General features: G+C 50.1%; 2 protein-coding genes across 3 annotated transcripts; one reads left to right on the top strand and one right to left on the bottom strand.

Annotated features, from left to right (window-relative positions):
- Positions 1-1,655: 1,655 nt before the first annotated feature.
- Positions 1,656-6,132, top strand: LOC310668731 (cocaine- and amphetamine-regulated transcript protein-like). The gene is made up of 3 exons (XM_083422082.1): positions 1,656-1,794; positions 2,094-2,177; positions 5,246-6,132. The coding sequence occupies exons 1-3, from the start codon at positions 1,666-1,668 to the stop codon at positions 5,351-5,353; spliced, it is 321 nt and encodes a 106-aa protein (XP_083278208.1). The 5' UTR covers positions 1,656-1,665; the 3' UTR covers positions 5,354-6,132.
- A 621-nt stretch (positions 6,133-6,753) lies between these two features.
- Positions 6,754-21,812, bottom strand: LOC310668705 (zona pellucida sperm-binding protein 4-like). Of its 2 annotated transcripts, XM_083422051.1 has the most exons (12): positions 21,116-21,812; positions 19,657-19,778; positions 19,166-19,265; positions 16,630-16,785; positions 14,736-14,923; positions 13,891-13,988; positions 13,516-13,643; positions 11,780-11,969; positions 9,609-9,756; positions 7,783-7,870; positions 7,529-7,642; positions 6,754-6,939 (listed from the first exon to the last, which is right to left on the bottom strand). In XM_083422051.1, exons 1-12 carry the CDS (start codon positions 21,288-21,290, stop codon positions 6,779-6,781), a joined length of 1,668 nt encoding a protein of 555 aa, XP_083278177.1. In that variant the 5' UTR covers positions 21,291-21,812; the 3' UTR covers positions 6,754-6,778. The 2 variants fall into 2 exon arrangements, with proteins under 2 accessions (XP_083278177.1, XP_083278178.1); XM_083422052.1 differs by lacking the exons at positions 19,166-19,265; positions 19,657-19,778; positions 21,116-21,812 and adding an exon at positions 18,205-18,410.
- Between the last annotated feature and the right edge of the window lie 81 nt (positions 21,813-21,893).

Below are 21,893 nucleotides of genomic sequence, written 5' to 3'. Positions count from 1 at the left end.
CAATCCATGCCTGCTTTTCAGTTTTAGAAGAGGGGCCCCTCTAGCCCAGCACCCTGTCCTCACAGGGCCAAGAATCCAGGTGGACTGCCTCTGGACCTGGAGGCTCCATTAGAAGAGCCTGGCTTTTGGATCAGGCCAGTCTTCCTGTTCTCTCAGTGGCCAGGCAGATGCCCCAAAGGGAAACCTATAAGCAAGATCTGAGCACGAGAGCAACACTCCCAGACACTGGGATTCAGAAGCATCAATGCCTCTGTCTGAGGAGCCATCCTGGCTAGGAGCCCTCAATAGCTCTCTCCTCTTCCAAAGCCATCCAGGTTGGTGGCCATTGCTGCCTCTTGTGGGAGAGAGTTCCACAGTTCAGCTCTGCACTAGGTGAAGAAATCCTTCCTCTTATCTGTCTGCATCATTGGATAGCTGCGAGTTCCAGTTTTACGAGGGAGCCTTTAAAATGCCGTTCAAAGTGCTCTGTGCAACCCAGAGGCTGTCACACTACCACCCTGGCAAAAAGACACCCAGCACCTGTGTTTGGCATTTTCTGTTTCCAAAGACACCCCAAAACAGAAGTCCAGGTCAAGAGAAGTCACAGTGCCACTCTCTTCTGCCTTGGTGAGGCCACGCCTGGAATACAGTGTCCAGTTCTGGACACCCCAGTTTAAGAAGGATGTTGACAACTGTCCTTCAGCAGCCGCAAAGTGCCCTGTCCTATGCCAACGGAAAGAGACCCTCCAAAGGTTCAGAGGTCAGGTAGGTGGGGGTTCTGAGCCTCTGAATGCAGCCAGAAGGTGCTGGGCTCTCCTTCAAGGGAGATTTTTCTACAGCGCTTGGGTGGCCACCCGTCAGGGGTTTTTCCACTGCAATTCCTGCATTGTGGGGGGTTGGGCTGGATGAGTCTTGGGGTTCCTTCCAATTCTGCAATTCCATGATTCTAGGGTGCTCCCTGATTTTACAATATTAACACATTTATATGGTGCTTCCTGATTTTATAGCACTTACCCGTGGGGTTTCTCCTGCCCTGCTCCAGAGGCCCCAGTGGTCCCGTGGCGGACAAATAGCTGGAGCAATTAAAATCGATTGGCCCCTGTGTGAGGCTGGAGGTGTTTAGGTCTCCTTCAAACTCTCAGCATGATCTAATTTATTGCATTTGGGGTGGGTGGAGGAAAAAACCTCGCCACAATCCCATTTCTCTGTGGACACTAATTCCCCTTGATGGACATTTATTTACTTTAGAATATTGGGTGACCCGGCCGTGACGCAGTTGGAAACCCTTCGAAATGACCCCATTGTGTGCGTGTTTTGGGGGTGGAGGAAGAGGGGGCCTCTGGGCATTCAATTACATCCTGCCAACCTCCTGGGGGAAACTTTTGCAATTATCTCCTTTGAGTCAACACGGCTGCTTGAAAAATTCATGGCACCCAAAGGGGCAATTCTCCTGCGGGTGCAAATTGGGTGACATGGGGTTGGCATTGAGGTCTGTATCCAAAATGCAAGGTCCACCCACACCTCTTCCCAAGACAAGCCCCCGTAAAAAATGTGTGTGGGGGGGGGGAATAGAAAACCAGGCATGCCAATGGGTCTTTTTGCAAGAGGGATGGAAATCTCAGCCGGGGCTATAAAACCTTCTCTGCTGGCCAGGAGGAGAAGGCAGTCGGGTCCTGGTTCAGCACTATGGCCAGCTCCAAGCTGCCCATCCTCTGCATAGGGTGCGTCCTCTTGCTTTTGGGGGCCAGAGAAGAGGTGGTGGGACTCCGGGGGGCCGCTGTGGGTGCCCAGGAGAGCCAGGAGGAAGAGGAGATGGTAAGCTGGGAACGTGATCCTTGCTGGTGGGGCGGAAGAGGGAGGGTAAGCAAGTTGCTCAGGGCAGGGGGATCAGTTGGGAGAGCAAGAGACTCTGAATCTCAGGGTCGTGGGTTCCAGTCCCGGGTTGGGCAAAATATTCCGGCAGGGGGTTGGGCTGGATGAGCCTTCAAAGTCCCTTCCAACTCTGCAATTTTTGGATGTCCCTTCCAAATCTTCAGCTCCTCTGCACCCCTTCAGCTCCTTGGGGGCCTGTTTTACACTTCTCTGAGCACAGCTGCCCCCCTTTTGCTCTGCAGATTGGAGCCCTGAAAGAGGTTCTGGAAAAGCTGAAGAACCACCAGCTGCCGTCCATTGAGAAAAAGCTGGGCTGGGTGCCCTCCGTAAGTATTCTCAGACTTGCATACTTTCCCCTTGCATTATGAATTGTTCTGAATTATTATGCCTCCACTGCTGGACATCTTTGGGAGAAGAAAAGGCTCGGGAGTGAACCTTCCACAAATCCAGAGTGGAGTCCCTAAGGCGGTTGGATGGTGCCTTCTACGCCTCCTCCCGGCAACTCCTGCAGCCCAGCTGGGGCCCAATGTCTTGCTCTGCTTTCCTTTCCTTTGGGCCACATCAGCCAGGCAGAGAGGGGGGTCTTGTCATCTGGTCAGCCCAGGACCTCCAGACACACAGCCCAGGCTTGTGCCCCGGGGAGGACACATCGGGGCTAACACAGGGGTTTGACTTCACCCCTTGAGAGGCACACTCCATTGTCTCTCAAGACGGATGGATCTCTCTCTCTCTCTCGCTAATTAACCATTTATCTATCCATTTAACTATTTTACTAATTCTTTAGATCACACATTCTCAAACTGTAGTCTGAGGAGCAGAGGTGTGTGTGTGTGTGTGTGTGAGAGAGAGAGAGAGAGAGAGAGAGAGAGAGAGAGAGAGAGAATGACTGACAGATGCCAACAACATGCCAGTTCTGCTCTGTAGATGCTTTAGTTGAATTAGGGGACACTCAGTAACTGCCATGGGCCTGCTCTAAAGCTGGGCTAGGAACTGGACAGAACAGGGCAGAGCTGACATGTTGTTGGCATCTGTCAGTCATTATTATTTCTTCACACACAAACTACAGCCTGAGAATGCGCCAGCTAGAGAATTAGTAAAATGGTGAAATGGATAGATAATTGCCAGACGCTTGGATTTTTCCAGACATACATGGAATACTGAGGTTGGCAGCAGTGTTCAGGCAGAAACCGGAAAAAATGTTGGGAAAATCCGGATGTATGGCAATCCATGTCTGCAGTGCCATTTCCCCATAAAAACTAATAAAAACTCCGCAATTTTTCTGTCCGAATTTTCACTGTTTGAAATACGGCACCCCTACAGAAAGGTCCTGGGTGCAAGCAGACAGATTCCACCCAGCTCTCCATTGACTGCTTAGGGCTGGGTGATTGAACTTCCAAAACCGGTTTCAAATCCATATTGTGATATTGGTTTCATAATTTTTGACCTGGCAATATATTGTGAATCATGTGCCATGTGCTATGTAAAAATCACAATGTGGGAAAAACTGAGGCCAGCCAGTGCTTCTTTCAGACATCGTGATATATTTGTACATTGCAATACTGAGCCGAGTTGTTTCTGTTAATTCTTTTAAACAGCCATCAGAACATAGTGCTCATGCCCACTGACTCCCATCCAGCCTTCCATGGTGCTCTTTTCTATAATGTATATGATGGGTGAAATGTAATTTAGAAGCTTTATGCTCCTTTACTACTTCTATTTTACCCCTTAAATGCGTTAATTCTAAATCATTTAATGGGATGTGGGTGGCGCTGTGCGTAAAACCTCAGTGCCTAGGACTTGCCGATCGCATGGTCAGCGGTTTGAATCCCCGCGACGGGGTGCGCTCCCGTCGTTCGGTCCCAGCGCCTGCCCACCTAGCAGTTTGAAAGCACCTCCGGGTGCAAGTAGATAAATAGGGACCGCTTACTAGCGGGAAGGTAAACGGCGTTTCCGTGTGCGGCTCTGGCTTGCCAGAGCAGCGATGTCACGCTGGCCACGTGACCCGGAAGTGTCTCCGGACAGCGCTGGCCCCCGGCCTCTTAAGTGAGATGGGTGCACAACCCTAGAGTCTGTCAAGATTGGCCCGTACGGGCAGGGGTACCTTTTTAAATCATTTAACTACCAATTCTCATCTGTTGCTAGACTTTAAATCCTGCATATGTTTTAACATAACCAGATTTTTCCAAATATTCTACAAATTATTTCCATTCTTCAAGGAATTTGTCCTCATTCTTTAATTCTCAGAGTTAGTCTAGCCATCTCAGATTAGTCCACCATCTTCATAAGCCCATTTTCTTTCGCTGGCACTGCCTCTTCTTTCCATTTTTGCATGTATCCTTGCTGCCATCGTAACATACATAAACAGATTAAATAATTCCTTTGGAAACTCTGGTCTAACAAAAAAAGCCTCAGGTTTCACTTTAAACATTTTTAAAAATTCATTATAAATAATTTCCCAGTAGCCTTTCTGCGGGGCCACCACCAGCCGGTGGTATATGATGATGTTGCAAGGGAGCCTGCCGGTCACCTAGTCCAACCCCTGCAATGCCAGAATAAGCCAGACATTCCCCAGCCCTGTTGACCACCTGCCTCTAATGCAGTGGGTGGGGGACACACCTCTTGCCACAACCCCCACTTGCATTGCAGGGGGTTGGACTAGAGGACCTCAGGGTCCCTTCCAACTCTGATTCCGTCTCTTGAATTCAGCCACTTATTATTGAGAGGAAGCGTGTGGAACAGGTCTCAGTGTTTTGATTTCTGGGAATGGAGTTGACCTAACCTGGGGAGAAAACAGCAAAGACCTGATGAAGAGAGCACAGCAGAGGTTATATTGTCTGAGAATCCTCTGGAAAAATAATCTCTCAAAGGACCTGTTGATGGCATTTTACCATTGTACTGTGGAGAGTGTATTAACTTGTGGTCTGCGTGTGTGGTTTGGGAGCAGCACAATCAGGGAAAAAACAATGTTGTCCAGGGTTGTAAAGCTTTGGAGAGAATAATTGGGTGCACTCTTCCCACCTTGGATCAAATCTACACTTCCAGGTGCCATAGGAAAGCTGCAGAGATAGCGCAGGATAGTGCGCACCCCGGAAATGATCTTTTTCAGCTTCTGCTTTCTGGAAGAAGGTCCAGGGTTATAAAGACTAGGACTAGCCACCTGAGAAACAGTTTCTATCCAAATGTGATTTTGGTTTTAAATGCAGTGTAAGGTAGTCTTTGTGGGAGTATATTGTATTTAATTATGGGGTATCAGAGTTTTTAGGGGGCTAACCAGGCTGGGATACCTGGGATAGCAGGCTTGTTGGTTTTGAATGTCTGGTGTAGATTATTTCAATTTCATTGTTCTGTATGGGACAATGACAATAAAGATTATCATCTCTTTCCCACTTTGCAGTGTGATGCCGGGGAGTCCTGTGCCGTCCGGAAAGGGGCGCGCATTGGCTGGCTGTGCAGCTGCCCTTGGGGGACATCGTGCAACCTGCACATCCTGAAGTGCTTGTGACGAAGAGGAAACAGAAGGGGGGGGGAGAGAGAGGATAGGTTTTTGGACAAAAGGAAGCCTTTGCTCCCCGCCCCCCCCCATAAGCCAAACCAGCAGCTGGGGCACCTGCAGCACCCGAGTCTTGATGTGACCCAGGAATGGAGCCTGCAAAGCCAGAAAGGTTCATTACACAGACAGGCCGTTGGGGGAGTCCATTTAGCTATTGTCTACACTGACTGGCAGCAGCACCAGCAGCTCTCCAGGGTTTCAGCCTCAGGGGTGCTGCGAGTCTAACCTGATGATGCTGTAGTGTCGAGAGTTGAACCCGGGACCTTCTGCAGGCAAGACTGCTGGACTGAAACCTTTCCCTCAAAAATAAAGCTCCATGCAGGAAGAGACAGCAACAACATGCCTGAAGGGTGGGCCACCCAAACGCCACTTAAATAGAATCACAGAGCTGGAAGGGGTCACCCAGCCCATAAGGCCACTTCCTCAGCTCCTGCTTAGATCGTCCCTTTGTCGTCATGAGGACTAGAATCCCATTTCACTTATTTCAGGAGCAAGAACAGCTGCTCTGCATGCAGAAGGTTTCCAGCTTCAATGCCCAAGACCAGCATCTCCAGGCAGGGCAGGGAAAGACCCCCCTCTGCCTGCAATGCCAGAGAGCTGCTGCCAGCCAGTGCAGGCAACACTGAACCCGATGAGCAAATGTCCCAATTAGGAATACTTCTAATTGCCGGGATCGGCTCCCCCCTGAAAATCTTCTGCTCTCAGAGCCACAGAGAGAAGAGTCTGCTGCGGATTCGATGCAGCAAAAATGAGGCCGACTCCATTAAAAGCTCCTCCCCCCCCCCCCCCCGTCCAAGGGGTGGAAATTTAGGGGAGCAGCCCCAATCCCCCCAGCAGAGAGCAGCCAAAGATTTCCCCACCCTCCAAGCTCAATTGTGACCTGCTGAGTTTAGGGGGGAAATGGGGTGTTGTTTTTTAATAGCCCAAGAAAATAATAAAAAAAGAGTTTCAGGCAGTGTTGGTTTATTTGTGTCTGTGTTGGTGGGGTGGGGGAGCAGACAATTTGGGGGTCCCCATTTGTGGAAGGGCAAAGAAGGACTGATATCTAAAGGTGTGAGAGTTATAAAGGCCAGGGAGTGTTCTGCCAAAAAACAAAGCTTGTGGCCTCTCATTTTAAGCAGAGCTTGGGTGTCCATCTGTCAGGGATGCTTTAGCTGGGATTCCTGCTTTGCAGGGGGTTGGACTAGATGATCCCTGAGGGTCCCTTCCAACTCTATGATTCTTATGACAAAATAGCCTGTATTCCCAGCCGAGGCAAAAGGGTGAAGAGGCGGACAGGCTGCCCAGACGCCGGGGGGTCAAGTGGGACAGGCAGGGAGGCTTGCTGGCCCAGGGAAGACAGGAGCCAAGCCTTTTCTCTCTCAATTTTATTTCCTCTCACGCATAAGGCAGGCTTTGGCCTCCCAGCGCCGCCTGGTGCTTCTTCAGGGCGACGACTGAGAACATCCCCACGGCCAGAACGGCCACCAGGCCGGCCACCAGGAAGAGGATGTTGTCCCACTGCATCAAGGTCGAAGGGTAGAGGGATTTGGGGGACGCTGAGAGAAACAGAGAGAAATGTAGAATTAACAGCAACCCCAAAGAGGCAGGGTTAAGAGACACATTCAGCAGCTTAAAAACTTCAGTTGGTAGCATGCAAGGCTCTTAATCCCAGGGTTGTGGGTTCGATTCATGCGTTGGGCAAATGATTTCTTTCTTTCTCTATAAAAAGTTTATTGGAGTTTTTTTAACATATTGAGCACTAAAATCCAAACACATTCATAATAAAAAGCAGTATGTCAAAAAGTTAATACCGAAGAAATAGAAGATCTCCAGACAGAAGCCCTGTTCTTCTGGCTGAATCGGGCATCTAGCCCCAAAGAGGATGCCACTTAATTCCTGAGCATGTGCAAAGCGAAGGCTAGGAATGCCTCTGCATGAGCCGGGGAGGTTTATAGGGCTGGAGACTCCCAGGGTCTCTCCCCAGAGGCCACTTGTGTCCTTTTTTATATAGAGTATTATTTTATTCTTTTTCGCAAAGAGGCTGCTGATAGACTGACCAAGTAAAAGCTTTTTCTAGCATCACGACTGGTGGGGGACAACTGAATAAAATCTACTCCCCCCCCCCAATTTTGCCTCCCGCGTTACCTTCGTGAACGACCGTGTCCGCGTCCTTGTGAAAGAAGTTCACAGGGCCGTCTGATGTCACCAGGGTCAGCCACTTCTCAGGGAGACGGCGCTGCCCAGACGATGCTCTGCGACCTGGAGGTGGGAGAAACACATGGGGGGGGGGGTTCAGGGTGGGGGAAGCACCTGGACGACAGCCGTGCAACGACCCCCCACCACGTGGCCTGGCCCTGCCCCCAAATCCCCCCACAGCCTCAGAAATCAACGGGACTCACTCCTGCCGAGAGGATTTGTGTTGCAGGACATGCGGCAGCTCTCCAGGGCGGACGGGGCGCAGGCGGAAGCGCTGCAGTGGAAGTAGACCTGGATTGGGGAAGCAGAGAGAGAGAGAGAGACCAGAGGATAGTCTTTATTGTCATTCTCCCATGAAGAACAATGAAATTGAAAAAAATCTACATCAGACATTCAAAACCAACAAGCCTGCTATCCCAGCTATCCCAGCCTGGTTAGCCCCCTAAAAACTCTGATACCCCATAATTAAATACAGTATACTCCCACAGAGACTACCTTATACTGCGTTTAAAACCAAAATCGCATTTGGATAGAAACTGTTTCTCAGTTTCTACCCTGGACCTTCTTCCAGAAGGCAGAAGCTGAAAAAGATCATTTCCGGGGTGCGCACTATCCTGCGCTATCTCTGCAGCTTTCCTATGGCACTGCCTGGAAGCGTAGATTTGATCCAAGGTGGGAAGAGTGCACCCAATTATTCTCTCCAAAGCTTTACAACCCTGGACAACATTGTTTTTTCCCTGATTGTGCTGCTCCCAAACCACACACGCAGACCGCAAGTTAATACACTCTCCACAGTACAATGGTAAAATGCCATCAACAGGTCCTTTGAGAGATTATTTTTCCAGAGGATTCTCAGACAATATAACCTCTGCTGTGCTCTCTTCATCAGGTCTTTGCTGTTTTCTCCCCAGGTTAGGTCAGAGAGAGTGATGGTTTAGGGGCAGCCGCAGGGGGAAACCGAGGCAAGTTCAAAGCAAGTCTCCCAGCCCCCCGGTTGGGGTCAGAAGGTTGTGTGCAGAGCTGAAGGACTCCTGCAAAAACACTGCAGACCCCACACCTCTGCCCCACAGACCCTCTTTGTGGAGGCGCTGCATTGGCAAATGGGGCAACTGCAAGCACACTCCAAGTGTGGCCCACACCCATTTTTAGAAGCCTAATAAACACCTGCACAAAGCTTTCTGTTGAGCACTTCAGCACTGAGGTGCAGAGGCAGCCCCCCCCCCCAGCAATAGGAAAATAAATTTCCATTTTGGGGCATATTAATAATGATAATTCTGGGCAGCTTCCAACAACTTAAAACACAGTATTTTATGAAGCAAAAATTCTCCTAATGGACGCCATTTTGCAAAACTGCTTCCCCTTAATGCAGCGGTTCCCAAATGTTTTTCCTCTGGCGACTCTTTAAGAATAAAAATTTACACATTATTTTTGCCGACAAGAAATGCATTAGGAAACAGAGCCAGGATTGCCCTTGGTATCTCTTGGTTGCTCTTGTTCTCATTTCAAAAAGATATCTATTCATATTGTGCAAATACATTTATTTTTTGATACTATACTTAAATTATTTAATGCTTCTCTGTGTTTTTTGATGTATTGTTGGGAGCTGCCCAGAGTGTCTGGGGCAGCTGTCAGGTGGGCGGAATAAAAATGAAAAAGAAATCAATTACTATCCTCCTCCTTTTCCCACCACACTGGCCATCTTCTCTTGCCACACCAGGGGGGCCCTCCACACCCTTCGAGAAACCATTTGGGGGTTACACACGTTACCCCTACTTTTTGCAATTTGGCATCTTTGGCCAGAGAAATGCATTGCAGCATCTGCAGAGATCCAAAGTTCAACAGAATGGCTCCACGTTTTGGCTGGTGCATTCTGCCAGCAGACTGGGCTTTAAGTGCAAATTGCCTCAGATTTCTCACGTGTGTGTGTGTGTGCGCACGCACACAAACACCCCCCCCAAACCCTAGATTTCTCCTTGCAGGGACGGTCAGCTCCACCCCCGCAACCCGGCGCCACTGCGGAAGACTTTACCTGCCCAGAGAGCACCTGCTGGGAAGCGCCATCCACAAATGCGAAAGTGCTGACCACAAAGCGCTGGTAGTGCGTTGGAAAGGGCAGCCCAGAGTCGGCCCCGATGGGCACCAGCTGCGTCCGGTAGTTGTCTCCCTTGTAGGGGCACCTGAGGCAGAGCAAGAGGGATTGGCGGTCTTGAGATTGCGTGGCTAGAAGAGACTGGGCACATCAGAGCGGGCTCCTTTCGCATCGAGGCCCATCGGACATCGCCCAAAACTTTTCTTGCAGAACTTTGAGCAGAAACCCCAAAGGTGCATAGCAATACTGAAGTTCCGTCAGACATCGGCTCAGCATCTCCTCAGAAATAACATTTCAACAGGACTGAGGTCAAAACTTTGTCTCACCTTCGTTGCAGCCGGGGGGGGGGGGGGAGATTCCAGGCACCGCCCTTCCAGCAGTGCTAGAAATCCCCCAGGCGCGTTTTGCAAGTGATGTGGGTCCAATTGCGACCCTGTGGAGATCTCTGGGCGCCAGGTTGGCGACTGGCCTCTCCGGCTTCCTTAAGCAGGTCAACAGAAGAGCTCCCTGACTGCATTTATATCCCACTTTTCCCCTCCAGAGAGTCCCTGGGTCACTCCCTTCCCCAGTTAATCCCTACCCTGTGAGGGAGGTGAAGAGGCCGCGGCTGACGCCAGTTCCCTCAGCAAGCTTCATGACGGAGGCGGGATTCGAACCCTGATCTCCCAGGTCCTTGTCCAACACTCTAACCACTACACCCACTGGCTCCCTAGAGTCCTTCTGCTAGGGGGAAGTTCTATAAATTAAGTCGGTAAATAAATACAGGGAAAGCAAAATGTCCCTGAGAGAAGGATCTGAAATATTTTCCTTGAAGCCTGAATTTGTTTAATTCTGGATAGTTTTATATGATGATCTAATGTGCTGCAAATCGCTTTGAGATTTTTTCTTCTTTAAAATATAAAACAGGATTAAGAATAATAATAGATTACAAACTTGTGTGATCCACTACATTGGGTTCTGGAGACGTAATATGAGGATTCGGTATGAACAACTGGGCCATCACTATATGGCGCCACCACCAGAAGACTAGAAAACTGGGCAAAGAGATAAATAGTAAGTTTTCTAAATAGTAATAAATTCCACAGGAAAAAAAGGTGCCTAGACATTCTGCTGTGGTGACCACAACTTGTGTTTCAGGTGCCGTTTGGTGATTAGCTTATATATCTGAGTTTCTAACGCTGATCCACAGCCTCCCCTGTGATCTAAGGTTAAAGACTCACAGATTAGCCTGCAGAGAACAACCAAAGCTGATTATCAACCCACTTAGGAGCTCAGAGACCTTAATATCGCCCCACGGAAAATCCCCACGTTAAAGCCTCCAGCAATGCACAACCGGGCATTCTCCATTTCAGTGGGAATCAAACAATTCTAAAATAAAAGGGTAAGTATAAAAATTATACTTAGCAAGAGGATTGGGTAGTCAGCGCAGCCAGAAAGCCACCATGAGACCCTTTTGGCCTGAGGTTTCATGGAAAGGAAGCCGAGCAGCTAGTTCTAGTGTTAGTGATGACCTTTAAAGCCCTAAACCAGGCAGAGGCAAACTCGGCCCTCCAGATGTTTTGGGACTACAACTCCCAGCATCCCTAGCTAACAGGACCAGTGGTCGGGGATGATGGGAGTTGTAGTCCCAAAACATCTGGAGGGCCGAGTTTGCCTATGCCTGCTCTAAAAAGGAGCGTCTCCACCCCCTTTGTTCAGCCCAGACACAGAGGTCCTCCTCTGAGGGTCTTCTGATTCCCTCACTACAAGAAATGAGGTCACAGGGAACCAGGCAGAGGGCCTTCTCGGTGGTGGCGCCTGCCCTGTGGAATGCCCTCCCATCAGATGTCAAGGAAATAAGCAAGTATCTGACTTTTAGAAGACATCTGAAGGCAGCCCTGTTTAGGGAAGTTTTTAGTGTTTTGATGTTTTATTCTGTTTCTAATCTTTTGGGAGCTGCCCAGAGTGGCTGGGGAAGCCCAAATGGATGGGCGGAGTATAAATAATAAAATGTTATTATTTAACTAGAAGCTGGAGTCTTTCTGGAAAACCGAGCCGGCTCGCCACAAACCCCCCTGTGCCCATTTCCGTTACCCCGCAAGTCTCCGCCCCTGTGCCCAGCCAGCACTGACCCGTCCTCCAGCAGCAGCCACTGTGGTTTCTGCAAGGGGTTTGTGCTGGGGGTGGCCCAGCAGTCATGCAAGACCAGGACTAGGGCTGGATCCGTCCTGGCAAGGAGACGCACTTCGACATGGACCGGGGCTCGCAGGACCTTCACCACGGGGTAGTCCAGGCCGGAGTAATAGGAGGAATACTTGGCATCTGGGGAGGGAAAGAAGCTGGAAAAATTACTGGATGGAGAAAAGGGTTCCTTCTCCGCCTCTGGAGAGACCCGAACTCATGGGCATCCAGGGAAGCTGGGAGTTTCAGGAAGTCCTCCTTCCTGCAGCGCAGAGTTTGGAACTCCCTGCCACAGGAGGTGGTGATGGTTCAGTCGGGAGAGCAGGAGACTCTCAGGGTTGTGGGTTTGAGCCCCGTGTGGGGCAAAAATATTCCTGCCTTGCAGAGGGATGACCCTCGGGGTCCCGTCCGTCTCCACGATCCTATGATTCTGCTGGGCACGGAAAGTGGATGGAGGAAAGCTTCCCTCCCTCTCTTGCAAGACTAGAACTCGTGGACAAGCCAGTGGAGCTGAATGCTATCAGGACGGATAAAAGGAAGGACTTCTTAGTTAAGCTGTGGAACTCCCTGCCACAGATGATAGGGATGACCTGGATGGTTTTAAAATGTAGATTCATTGAGGTGGCGGCGGCTATGGATGGTTACTAGCAAGGATGGCTTATTCTGCCTTCGCAGTTGGAGGCCTCCGTTTTTCCGAATACCATTTACTGGGAACTACAAGAGGAGAGAGCTGCTCTCGCACTCAGATCCTGCTTGCAGGCTTCTGACTGGGGCATCTGGTTGGCCACTTGAGCAGAGGATGCCGGGCCAGACGGGCCCCACCTTGCCCAACCCCACTGCAAGGGTCTTCCAATGCCCTAATGGAACCTCCAGCTCCAGAGACAGTCTATCTAGACTCCCCAGTTCTCTGGGGCACTTGGCCCCTGTGAGAACAGGATGGGCCCCCTTGGGCCTGATCCAGCTCTTCTTACGTGCAGTTTACGTTCAAGACCGGGAGGAAGGATCCTGTCCCACCAGCAGGGGGCAGATAGGGCCCTCTGCTCCCCAGCCAACCAGGGGGAGACCCTTTCCTCCTGACTTTAAATTTATGGTGGGTTTGAGAAATTGATTTTAAAGTTTCACAGATTTTATCTGAGATTGCATTGTGCGTATCTGTTTGGAGGCTTTAAAAACTGGCTGGATGATTCCATAATTATAAGAATCTGGTATAATCTTAGAAGGTGGTGCATTTTTAGAAGCAAGGCCCTTTTGAATATATTTATTTCAAGGATCCACACTCCATTCTTCAGCCAAAAAGCCTTCCAGAGCTGCTAGAAATTGTTCGGCTTGGTTGTGCATTTTTTGATGCTGCATTGATCAATTATGACTACTTTTGTTATGCTGCAGCTATTTGCCTCACATTCTAAGCCACCTGGAGCATGGTTTGAACTGTGGAAAGGTGGCATAGAAATAGAAACAGGTATGCCATAAGATCAAGATAGTCCCTACTTGCAAGCTTATGATCTCACCCCCCCAAAGTGTAGCACACAAGGAAAGAGGGAGAGGGAGGGAAGAGGAAAACTTCTGAGTTTGCCACTACATCCCTGAGCCAAGACCCTCTCCCAGCACAGGGCAGCAGAGACCCCACGAGAGCCAATGGTGCTTTATTGGGGCTCCCCACTCCAGCCCCCCAAAACCAGCCCCTCACCTCGAGCCAGCCTCATCTCCAGGGTGAGGGGTCCTTGCTCGGCGACCCCGGCTGGCGGAGGCGGAGTGGCAATCTGGACGTCGACCGGGAGAGAATCCTCTGCAGAGTAGCTGCAGCGGACGGTCAGCCTGCCAGAGAGCAAGGAAATCATTGGGGTTTATGTAATTTTATTTTTTATTAATTATTATTATTATTATTATTATTATTATTATTATTATTATTATTATTATTGAAGAGTCTAGTCCTCCTTGTTCCAAGGGGAGGACGCAGGAATAAGGAGCACCAAGCCTTCTGCATGCCAAGCAGGCGCTCCGGCCCTCGGCTCCGGCCCTCGCCTCCTGATTGTTCTGCCGCACCGCCTTCCCCACTTCCTACCTGAAGTCGCTGTCGCGGGTGATGGAGCCCGAAGGGGATGCCAAGACCTGCCTGTCTGCCACCAGCTCATTCTCATACACGTGTCGGCTGCCGGATTCCTGGGCAGAGAAAGGAAGGCCAGTGGTGGGGGGGGAAGCCTCCCTGCAGGGGAGGGACTGAATATAAACACAGCCCTTTCCCCAGCCGCCAAAAAAGACCCGGCCGCCTAGAGACAGGCCTGCTTTCCTGCGGTCACCCTCCTGTTTATCAGCGAGGAACAGCCACAGGACACTCAGAAAACATCGGAAGGCAGCCCTGGGCAAGGAAGGTGTCTTTGGGTTCTTCTGTTCTGTGGGAAGCTGCCCCAAGTGGCTGGGCAAGCGGGAATTTCAGTATTATATACGTTTGTATCCCGCCCTAAACCCACAGATCTCAGGGAACAACATGAATTTGCTTCGTTCCAAGTTGTTCCATTTCGATGTTTTCATGTGTTGCAAATTGCTTTGAGATTTTTTCCTTTAAAATATAAAGCAGTATAGAAATTAAATGCGTAAGAATAAGCCAGTCAGATTGGTGGGGTACACTTAATAAAATTATTACAATTATCATTAGCGGCTGGATTTGTAACTTCGCAAAATAGTGGCTTCATCGCCCAGGCGAGCCAAGGGTCTGATTCTGTACCCCACAGCCTCCCAAGTCCCTGTTTAAATCTTCCCCCCCCCATCCATGAGGTCTAGAGGCTTCCCTTTTTTTAGGGAAGCAGCGCCTTCCTCTGCTCCCCAAAGCATCTCTGCCCCCAGAGAGAAGCGGAAGAGAGCAATTCTGCCCGGGTGGCAACACCCGTGTGGTGTCTCCCCACCCGTTACCTTGAAGATGGTCCCGCAGGCGGACAGGGGGAACTGGAAGAAGACGAAGCCGTTGTTCCTGGAGGCCGGGGCGCAGCGCTCCCCCTGACCGCTGGCCAGGCGCACAGAGCCCAAGCGGAGGGGGGGGCGCGTGGCGTGGCGGGAGAGCGCAATGGAGAAGTGGCCGTCCGGGGTGCAGCGGGCAGTCACTGGCGGGCAGAGCGGGAAGAGAACGTTCAGAATCAATCAGAATCAGGCCCTTGCTGGAAATGTAAGGAAAGGGAGGTACTTTCCATCATGTGTGGCGGACATGGAAAATGGCAAAGACCTTCCGGGGGATGATATATGACGATGGGGGGGGTTTAAAAATACATCTGCAAAAGAGCAGAAGCTTTTTTTCTGTGAGGGATGATTGGTGCCAATATAACTAGAGATCTAAAAAATCTCTTTCTGCAGGAAACCACAGCAGCACAAATGGTGCCCGTGCAGAAATGGAGGGCACAACACCGACAAAGGAGGAATAGCAGATGGAATTGACAGAATATATAGAAGTGGCTAGTAGAATAAGATGAAAAAAATCTCAAGGAAGACTGGAAATGTCATGCAGAATAATTGAAAAATCATTGTAGACATATTAAAACATTAACAGGATTAGGATAAATTCAGCACTATGAGCTATAAAGAAATAAATGATGATGATGATGATAAACAATAAATAAAATAATAATAATAATAATAATAATAATAATAATAATAATAATAATAATATATTTATACCCTGCCCATCTGGCTGGTCCCCAGCCACTCTGGGTGGCTTCCAACAGAATATTAAAATACAATAGTCTATTAAACATTAAAAGCTTCCCTAAACAGGGCTGCTTCAGATGTCTTCTAAAAGTCTGGTAGTTGTTTCAGTATTAAAACTGAGAGAAAGAGAGAATATGGGATAATTAGAATATGCAGCAGTAAAAGGTTAGTCAAATGATCAATGGAAGGGGGGGAAGGAAGTGGATAATGAAGGTAAGATTTGTATTTGGTTAAGTATTGTGCAAATTTGTAAAATTGATAATGATAATTTGGTTGCTTTTTTAAAATTCAGAACAGATCCCCAAGATTATGGCACGGCAGGGGGTTGGGATAGATGACCCCTGGTGTCCTCTCTGGCTCATATCACAAGAGAAGTCACCAGTTAATCCCTGCAAAAGGCTCGGTTCTTTGCGATGGAGGAACAGTCGCAGCATTGGGGGCTTCTTTGTGGAGAGAAAAGGCAAAGGGATTATAATAAACAATACAATTTTCATTATTTATACCCTGCCCACTCCAAAGATTATACAAGGACAAAACATTACACAGTACAATTATGCAGCAGACAGAGAATAGATTTCCCCCCTCTCTCTTGCAACACTAGAACTCGTGGCCGGACAAGGAAGCTGGATGCTGGAAGATTCAAAGGTCTTCTTCAAGCAACGCAAACTGTGGAACTCCCTGCCACAGGAGGAAACGATGGTCGCCAAGCTCAAGAGCAGAAGAGCCTGCTGGATCAGGCCCACGGGGGCCCATCTAGTGCTGCCTCCTGCCCCCACAGGGGTCAGCCTGATGCCCCGATGAAAAATGGGCAAGAAGGCGCAGCGTGTAAGAGCAGCACTCTCCCCTCCCCAGCAGCTGGAGAAATTGCTGGAGGAGGGAAAGGCCTTGGAGCAAAAGTGGAGCTCAGGGATGTCCAAGGAAGATTTGGGACAGGAAAAAGAAAGGACTTATTCAAGCAGCAGAGTGTTGAACTGTGGAACTCCCTGCCACAGGAGGCCGCAATGGCCACCAGGAAATTCCTCTTCATTGCACAGCTGCGAGTTCAAGTGTCGCAAGAGAAGGGGGGAAATCTTTCCCGGCTCAGCAGGACCCCCCAAACCCAACGCACCTTTTTTGGCGTAATAGCAAGGCACCCCCCTCTGTGTCGGGTTGTAGCAGCAGCCCAGGCCCACACACTCCGCCTGCTGCACTTGGTGGGGGCCGCAAGGGAGCCTGTCGGGGGCCGGGACGGATGAGCAGTGGCTGGCGCTCGGGGTATCCAGAGCTGGAAGGAGAGAGGGAGCCGAGTCGAGGCAGGTGGCATTAAGGTGAAAAGTCAACCTTCCGGGTTTATTTTATTTTTAAGATTAGTTTGGTTGTTGTTGTTAATTAATTAAATTTGTACACTACCCTATTCCTGCAGGTCTCGGGTGGTTCATAAGATAAAATCACAAGATAAAAGCGTAAAATGCATAAAATGAGACCTGCAGGTACAGGGTGCGATACTAATTCAATTAATTGATTAATAATAAATAAAAGATAAGAACCAAACGCACAATCCCCCCTCGACAACATATTTTGAAAGGGCATTTGAGGAGAATGTGTGCCCCCTACCCATGAGGCAGGTGGCTTAACCGGGCGCTGCAGCCACGCTACGTTTCCTGGATCTTGGGCGCCCTTTTCAAAAAGCTTGCTCGTTTCGCAAGGATCCAGCGGCAATTGGCAGCCGTTTGGGTTTCACCAGCTCGGGGCGTCTTGCAGCTCAAAGCCAGCGAGGCCAACAGAATTTGTCTCTTACAATTGCATCCACAAAGACCCACAGAGTCTCTCTTGCAAACAGTAAAATAAATTGAGAATGACCCCCCCCCCCACCCCAGCCTACTGGATGCATTTGGCAGAACCTAAAACACAAAACCCGATATATTTCATTAAACTCCGAAGGATCTGTCTTTCTCAGGCAGTGCTCCCCCAGACAGAGATATGGGAGGCAAATGATTTAAGATGGACTTGATGACTATTACAGATAGATAAAAGAGGATTGACTCTACTCAAGTATTTTGAGGGCCAGGATATAATCATGGATAAAACTGGCACATTACAGGCGATGTGCAGGGAGAAGGGATGAGTGGATTTTGAAATGGAAGTTGGAAAAGCTATTGGATCTGGAGCAGCAACAGAGGGAGGGGAAAAGAACAAAAAACTGGGGAGCAATCAGCTCTTAAATTTGTATTAAATTTTTACTAATCTGGTGATAATTTGTTTAAAATTATGGAAAATCAATAAAAAATAATTGGCAAAAAGGAGTAATACTTCATTAAACTCCAAGCTATGGTGGTGCACAGGATGGTTTATTTACAGCACTATCCCCTTGTTACAGAACTGTTGAGTTGGAGGGGACCCTGAGGGTGATCCAATTCAACCCCCTGCAATGCAGGAAACTTTTGCCCAACTCGAACCCGTGACCTGGAGATTCAGAGCCTCGTTTCAAGGAGAGAGGATTGCTGCTTTTGGGGCAACCCCATGCCAAACCCAAATTCCCTCTCTCCAGCTCTTTTGGGGCGCCTTCAAGGCAAGTGGCGGCACTCCTGCACTCACAAAGGACTAGAAACTTGAAAACTCCCCAGCTAGTTTTTCACTGGGCGGCTTTTGCCAATCTGGCAGCCGGGCGTTTCTGTGGGGAGCCACCTGGCGAGTAAAGCCTTACCCCAAAGCAGCACCTGGGGGTCTGCCAGGCTTCCCCGCTTGCCCACGTCGCCCACCTTCGGAGCAAAGGCCAGAGCCCCGCAAGGCCCATGGGCCAGCAGGACAGTCGCCAAGAGGTCCAGTAGGAACATCCTGGCCAAGACCCCGAGGGAGAAATGGGGCCGGGGGCTTTTCCTCTGGCAAGTCACCCCTGGCCCCAATCAGGGCAGGCTTCTCCCACGGCAACCCCTGGCCCCCTTTATGAGCTCACCTGCCCCACAGGAGCTCAGCCCAGCCTCAGGCAGCAGACTGCAGAGGCCATCGGCCACTGGCGGCGCAGTAGACTTGGGCTACTGTAGGTGGGCTTGGCGGAGGAGGAGCCTGAGGAGCCACAGCCGAGACAGGGGGCGGGTGCTGGGAGTTGTAGCACAGCTTCCAGTGGGAACCAGGTTGAGGGGGAAGGGGAGCCAGCCATTTGGTTTGTCTGGATATTTGAAAGCTGCACTTTGAGAAGAACAGAGTGAGGGTTGTGTGTGTTATTTTGAATATTAGAGTGTGGCACTTTGTGTTGTGTACACAAAACAGCAGAAGCAGTAGCAGAAGCAGTAGCAGAAGCACCAGCAAAATACCCCCCAAAATGATGTGGCACAGGCCTGTCTGAATAGTCGCCAGGAATGGCTTCCCTGAAATAATCCTGGGAGCTGTAGTTCCTTCAGGGTGCTGAGATTGGTTAGGAGGCCTCTCACCTCCTCCTAGAACTAGCATTCCCAGAGCTCCCCGCAAAGAGGGCCTGGCGGCTGAAGCCCTCAGGGTGGGGAAGAGGTCCTGGCAATGTTCAGCACCCTTGAACTACAGTTCCCAGGATTCTTTGGGGGGCACTGTGATACATTACACCCGTGGCACGGTCTTCTGGGCAGGGGAGTGACCCCAGCAGGGTCAGGAAGCCCCCAGAAACCCCCCAGGAAAGCCCTTCCACGGGGTACCTAGGAGAGGTTCGGGGCAGCTCAGCTCCTCTTTGTAGGAGGTCACCCGTCCATCCGCTGCCAGGCCTTCAATGTGGACGGTCGTCCGGTAGCGGGAATCCTAGTGGGGAGAGGATGTTGGCGTCATTATTTCATTTTCCTAGCTTTATAGAATCAGAGCTAGAAGGGGTCCCCGGAGGGTCATCCAGGAACCTCTTGCCCAACGTGGGCCTTGGACCCACAACCCTGAGATTAGGAGTCTCACGCTTTACCAACCATCAAGCGGAAGAACCAGGCTGTATTGTTTTCCAGCCCAAAAGAGCCCTGGGAACTTTAGTTTACCCCTAGAGAGTTACGGTTCCCAGTGCCCTCAAACTACAGTTCCCAGTATTTTAGGGGGGGGGGATGAATGTGCTTTAAATGGCGTAGGGTTACTTAATCAAGCACTCCTCCTGCCCAGCCGTTACTAGTTGGAGGGTGGGGCGGGGCAGGTGTGCAAGCCGAGACCTTACCTGCGCTCTGGTGTAACACCCATCAAAGGCCACCCTCACCGCTACAGAGCCATCCGGATTGGGGAAGGCAGACGTCCCACAGGTAGAGTCATTCTTCAGAAGATGGGGGTTACCTTTGGGATCTTATTTGGGGGAGGAGAGAAGAAGCTTTTGCCAAACAGGTTGTCGTTCCACAAATTCTTACCCCAGCCCACAATCTAGAGGTTTGCTTTACAATCGAGCCTGATGAACTCTGCAAAACCCAGACGATTGCTAGCTTATTTTAAGATACCCCAATATAGGGAATAACAAATGAGTGGATTTTGGGATTTCCTAGCAGCCAATGGGGGTGTGTGCTTCCTTTGCTTTGTTGCCCAGGGTTGGGGTGGGGTGTCTGTATTTCTTGGGGTGGGGCGTCCCTGGAGAAATACAGACCCTCCCACTTGGCAAGGAAGAGAGTGGTCCGCTCATTAAGAGATATCATATTAATTATATATGAGAAATAATTTACTTTAGAGAATAAATGCTTCAGTGGATGTTCAAAGGGGCAGTTGTTGTTTTTCTATTAAATAGGTTCCTGGGTCCTGGTTCTCATGGTCAGGATGCAAACCCTGTTTACTTGGGAGTAAGCACCACTAAGCTTAGCAGGATTTACTTCTGAGCAGCCACCTGGGACTTTTTCCCTCCTGGTGTTTTATCTGCATTGCTGTTATTTATTACATTCAAGTTATTCCCCCCCCCCCCAGCTGCTCTGCAAAGCAAGCCCTACTCAAGAGTAACCCCACTGGAATTAACAGACACTCGTTCCTGCATGCAGATGAACAGAGGACCTCCTCAAATATTTGGAGTAGTAGACCCTTTGGAAAACGGGCACAACCAATTTAGGACCATTGGTTCCAGTGAGGCTCCTCTGAGTAAGCCAAATATTGCCTCCGTCTGTCCCCAATTGCAGTGAAGCTGCTCACCCAAATACTCATTTCTGGAGCTAGTCCCTAAGGAGGCTTTAAAAAGCCTTGCAGGATGGAAAAGCAAAGGGCACAGTGCCAAATTAAATTGTTGGAGAGCCATGACTCCCAGGGTCATCCATCCCAACCTCCTGCAGCGCAGAAATCACAGCTAAGGGCCCCTAATTTTTGGTGAATTAGACTAAGCAGTTTCAGTTGGATTTATGAGTTAATGGTCACCGTTTTGCACTTTGTGGCGCATAGTACTATTGGAATAATGCTTTTTCTAAGGGCAGAGGGCCCTGGGGGCACGTTGAGGGGACTAAGGGGACAGAGGGTCTCCAGAAGGTTCGGGAGCCACTGCTCGATAATTATTAATATATAATAATAAATACATTTTTGCACCATTGTTGTCCAGACCTTGCAAGAAGCTCAGACCAACCAGGCCCCCGCCCCCAGTTTGTGGGATTCTTGCAAAAGTGGGTTTAAAATTCTTCTTTCTTTGAAAAAAAGCTGGATTCCGCCCCTTTACTCACCCAGCAGCCTTATAAGAGATGCGGAGACCTTCGGTTGGGGCAGCAGGAGGAAAGCGAGGCTCTGCTCGTCGCAGGTGGGCAAAGTGACTTCCCAAAAAGACCCCGCGGCGCCCGAGGGACCGACCAGGGTCCCCCCCAAAAGGAGGAGCAGCGCCCCCAAACCCCGGAAAGGCATTTTCCGGGGGATTTCACACAACCAAATGCTCCTCTCAGCCGCTAGTCCCTAGGGAGGATTTTAATAGCCCGAGGAGGAATCTGATTGGACGGGGAGTCTGGGTGGGTCTCCTGCCGGGAGAAGGGGCATGATCCTACGGCCTGATCCTTCGGTCTACTTTGCAGAAAAGCACTTTGCGTATGCTCCATTCTTGGGGCCTCCGCACATGCTGAGGGGCGCCCGTTCTCTGCACGTCTTTAGGAGAACAGGCTGCCTCGGCGGGTTGCAGTCAGCTTTACTCAGAGTAGACCTGTTGAAATTAGTGGACTGAAGTGAGTCATAGCTGTTGAGTTCAGTGGTTCTACTCTGAGTATGACCAATGCAGGATGCAACTTTTGTCATTTTACGCAAGAGCACCTTCCTTTAAAAAAGAAAACACTCGTTTTCCATTCAGAAAGCACTCTGCACACGCTCAGGAGGCGCCCCGCCTTCCCACACCCTTCCGCGCATGCTCAGTGCGGCCCCGGGGCTCCCGCCGTCCCCGCCCCTCCCTCCAGGCCCCGCCCCCGCGCTCCCCTCATTGGCGGGCGCCGGAGCGCGGGAGGCGCCTCCGAGGGTGGGGCG

Source organism: Podarcis tiliguerta (assembly GCF_965153285.1).
Source record: "Podarcis tiliguerta genome assembly, chromosome: 18".
Lineage (NCBI taxonomy): Eukaryota > Metazoa > Chordata > Lepidosauria > Squamata > Lacertidae > Podarcis > Podarcis tiliguerta.
This window is presented reverse-complemented; position numbering and strand designations above follow the sequence as displayed.

What these genes read in the sequence shown, in the direction of transcription:
- LOC310668731 (XM_083422082.1), top strand. Translation starts at nt 1,666, where the DNA reads ATGGCCAGCTCCAAGCTGCCCATCCTCTGCATAGGGTGCGTCCTCTTG. An exon ending in GCCAGGAGGAAGAGGAGATG is followed by an intron (nt 1,795 to 2,093) that starts GTAAGCTGGGAA and finishes TTTGCTCTGCAG; the next exon opens with ATTGGAGCCCTGAAAGAGGT. An exon ending in AGCTGGGCTGGGTGCCCTCC is followed by an intron (nt 2,178 to 5,245) that starts GTAAGTATTCTC and finishes CCCACTTTGCAG; the next exon opens with TGTGATGCCGGGGAGTCCTG.
- LOC310668705 (XM_083422051.1), bottom strand. Translation starts at nt 21,290, where the DNA reads ATGCCTTTCCGGGGTTTGGGGGCGCTGCTCCTCCTTTTGGGGGGGACC. An exon ending in GGTGTTACACCAGAGCGCAG is followed by an intron (nt 19,266 to 19,656) that starts GTAAGGTCTCGG and finishes TCTCCCCACTAG; the next exon opens with GATTCCCGCTACCGGACGAC. An exon ending in CCTGCGGGACCATCTTCAAG is followed by an intron (nt 13,989 to 14,735) that starts GTAACGGGTGGG and finishes TTCTCTGCCCAG; the next exon opens with GAATCCGGCAGCCGACACGT.